The sequence below is a fragment of the Anneissia japonica genome, unplaced genomic scaffold (genome assembly GCF_011630105.1).
Source record: "Anneissia japonica isolate Jap-2015-1 unplaced genomic scaffold, ASM1163010v1 scaffold152824_len1427_cov184, whole genome shotgun sequence".
NCBI classification, from domain to species: Eukaryota; Metazoa; Echinodermata; class Crinoidea; order Comatulida; family Comatulidae; genus Anneissia; species Anneissia japonica.
The window spans coordinates 1-1,427 of NW_022745166.1; the positions used below are offsets into that span (position 1 = coordinate 1).

At 38.3% G+C, this 1,427-nt stretch overlaps 1 protein-coding gene across 1 annotated transcript; it reads right to left on the reverse strand.

Moving 5' to 3' along the window:
* Positions 1-313: 313 nt before the first annotated feature.
* Positions 314-1,033, reverse strand: LOC117119935 (putative GPI-anchored protein pfl2; the record flags this gene model as incomplete). The annotated part of the gene is made up of 1 exon (XM_033264914.1): positions 314-1,033. A coding segment is annotated over exon 1 (720 nt), but the record flags the coding sequence as incomplete, so codon positions are not given.
* Between the last annotated feature and the right edge of the window lie 394 nt (positions 1,034-1,427).

Below are 1,427 nucleotides of genomic sequence, written 5' to 3' on the forward strand. Positions count from 1 at the left end.
TATTATTAATGGCATATCAAAAATCTTCTCTAGAACAAAAAATCATTTTGCTAGTTCTCTTTTAACAATCTCCATGGGCGATAAGGCCTACCCACCCTGGTCACTTTGCGAGCGAAATACTGTACTTTATTGATATGCAAGGGGGTTTCAAGCATTCTCCCTTCCCTCCGCAATGACTCATCATTACGCCACTGACCAAATGTTTAACGTATCTAGTATATTCTGGGTTTAAAATCTTTTGTACATAGTATTTGAGCTTCTAAGTTAAGTCTTTTAGCCTCACGGTAGTATCGGGGCCCACATTTCTCTTTACTTTATAACAAAGTACACCAATCACAATCCCGCAACCCCCGCAACCGCAAAGAAATACTGCAGCAAAACTAATGCCGGCGATAGCAGCATCAGATAATCCCTCGGATAATTTTTCAGTGTCTTGTAATTGTTTGATGTCGTTCGACTCCGTTTTGCTGTCTGTTAATACAGGCGGTGCTGTAGTGTCTGCAATAGTTGTAATCGTACTACAGACTGTCACTGACTGTGTTGATGGTGTTGATGTGGCTGCAATAGTTGTATGCGTACTGGAGACTGCTGACATTGGTGGTGTTGTGGCTGCAATAGCTGTAACCGTACAGGAGACTGTCAGTGGTGGTGTTGTTGTGGCTGCAGTAGCTGTAAGCGTACTTGAGACTGTTGGTGATAGTGTTGATGTGGCTGCAATAGTTGTAACCGTACTGGAGACTGTTGGTGATGGAGTTGTGGCTGCAATAGTTGTAATCGTATTGCAAACTGTTAGTGATGGTGTTGATGTGGCTGCATTAGTTGTAACCATACTGGAGACTGTTGGTGATGGTGTTGTCGTGGCTGCATTAGTTGTAACCGTACTGGAGACTGTTGGTGATGGTGTTGTTGTGGCTGCATTAGATGTAACTGTACTGGAGACTGTTGGTGGTGGAGTTGATGTGGCTGCAACCGTACTGGAGACTAGATTAAGATGTGCGCACATAAATGTGCAGAAAAACAGCCAAAATTCCATATTTTTCTTTAAAAAAAAAAGGAAATAATGAAATGCACAAATGAAGAAACATTTGCATATACAGTAAAAATTAAAGTTTCAAATTAATTTATTATTATATATATATTTATATTCAAATCTAAACATGTTGTTATATGACTATATTACAGTAGGTCTAGTACTTCAAGCTTGGTCATTATGGATAGGGATTGTAAAATATTATATATAATATATAAACTTTTACAACTAATACTCTACCGAAAAGGTCCACTGATTATTCTCAGGTAAGATAGTATAATACATACTCCAAGTATCGAAATGCATGGCATCGTGTCGGGATTCAATATTTAGACATTAATTATGTCATCATCAGGAATGAAAAATTATCTATATTTGCAAGCTTATATGCACATAT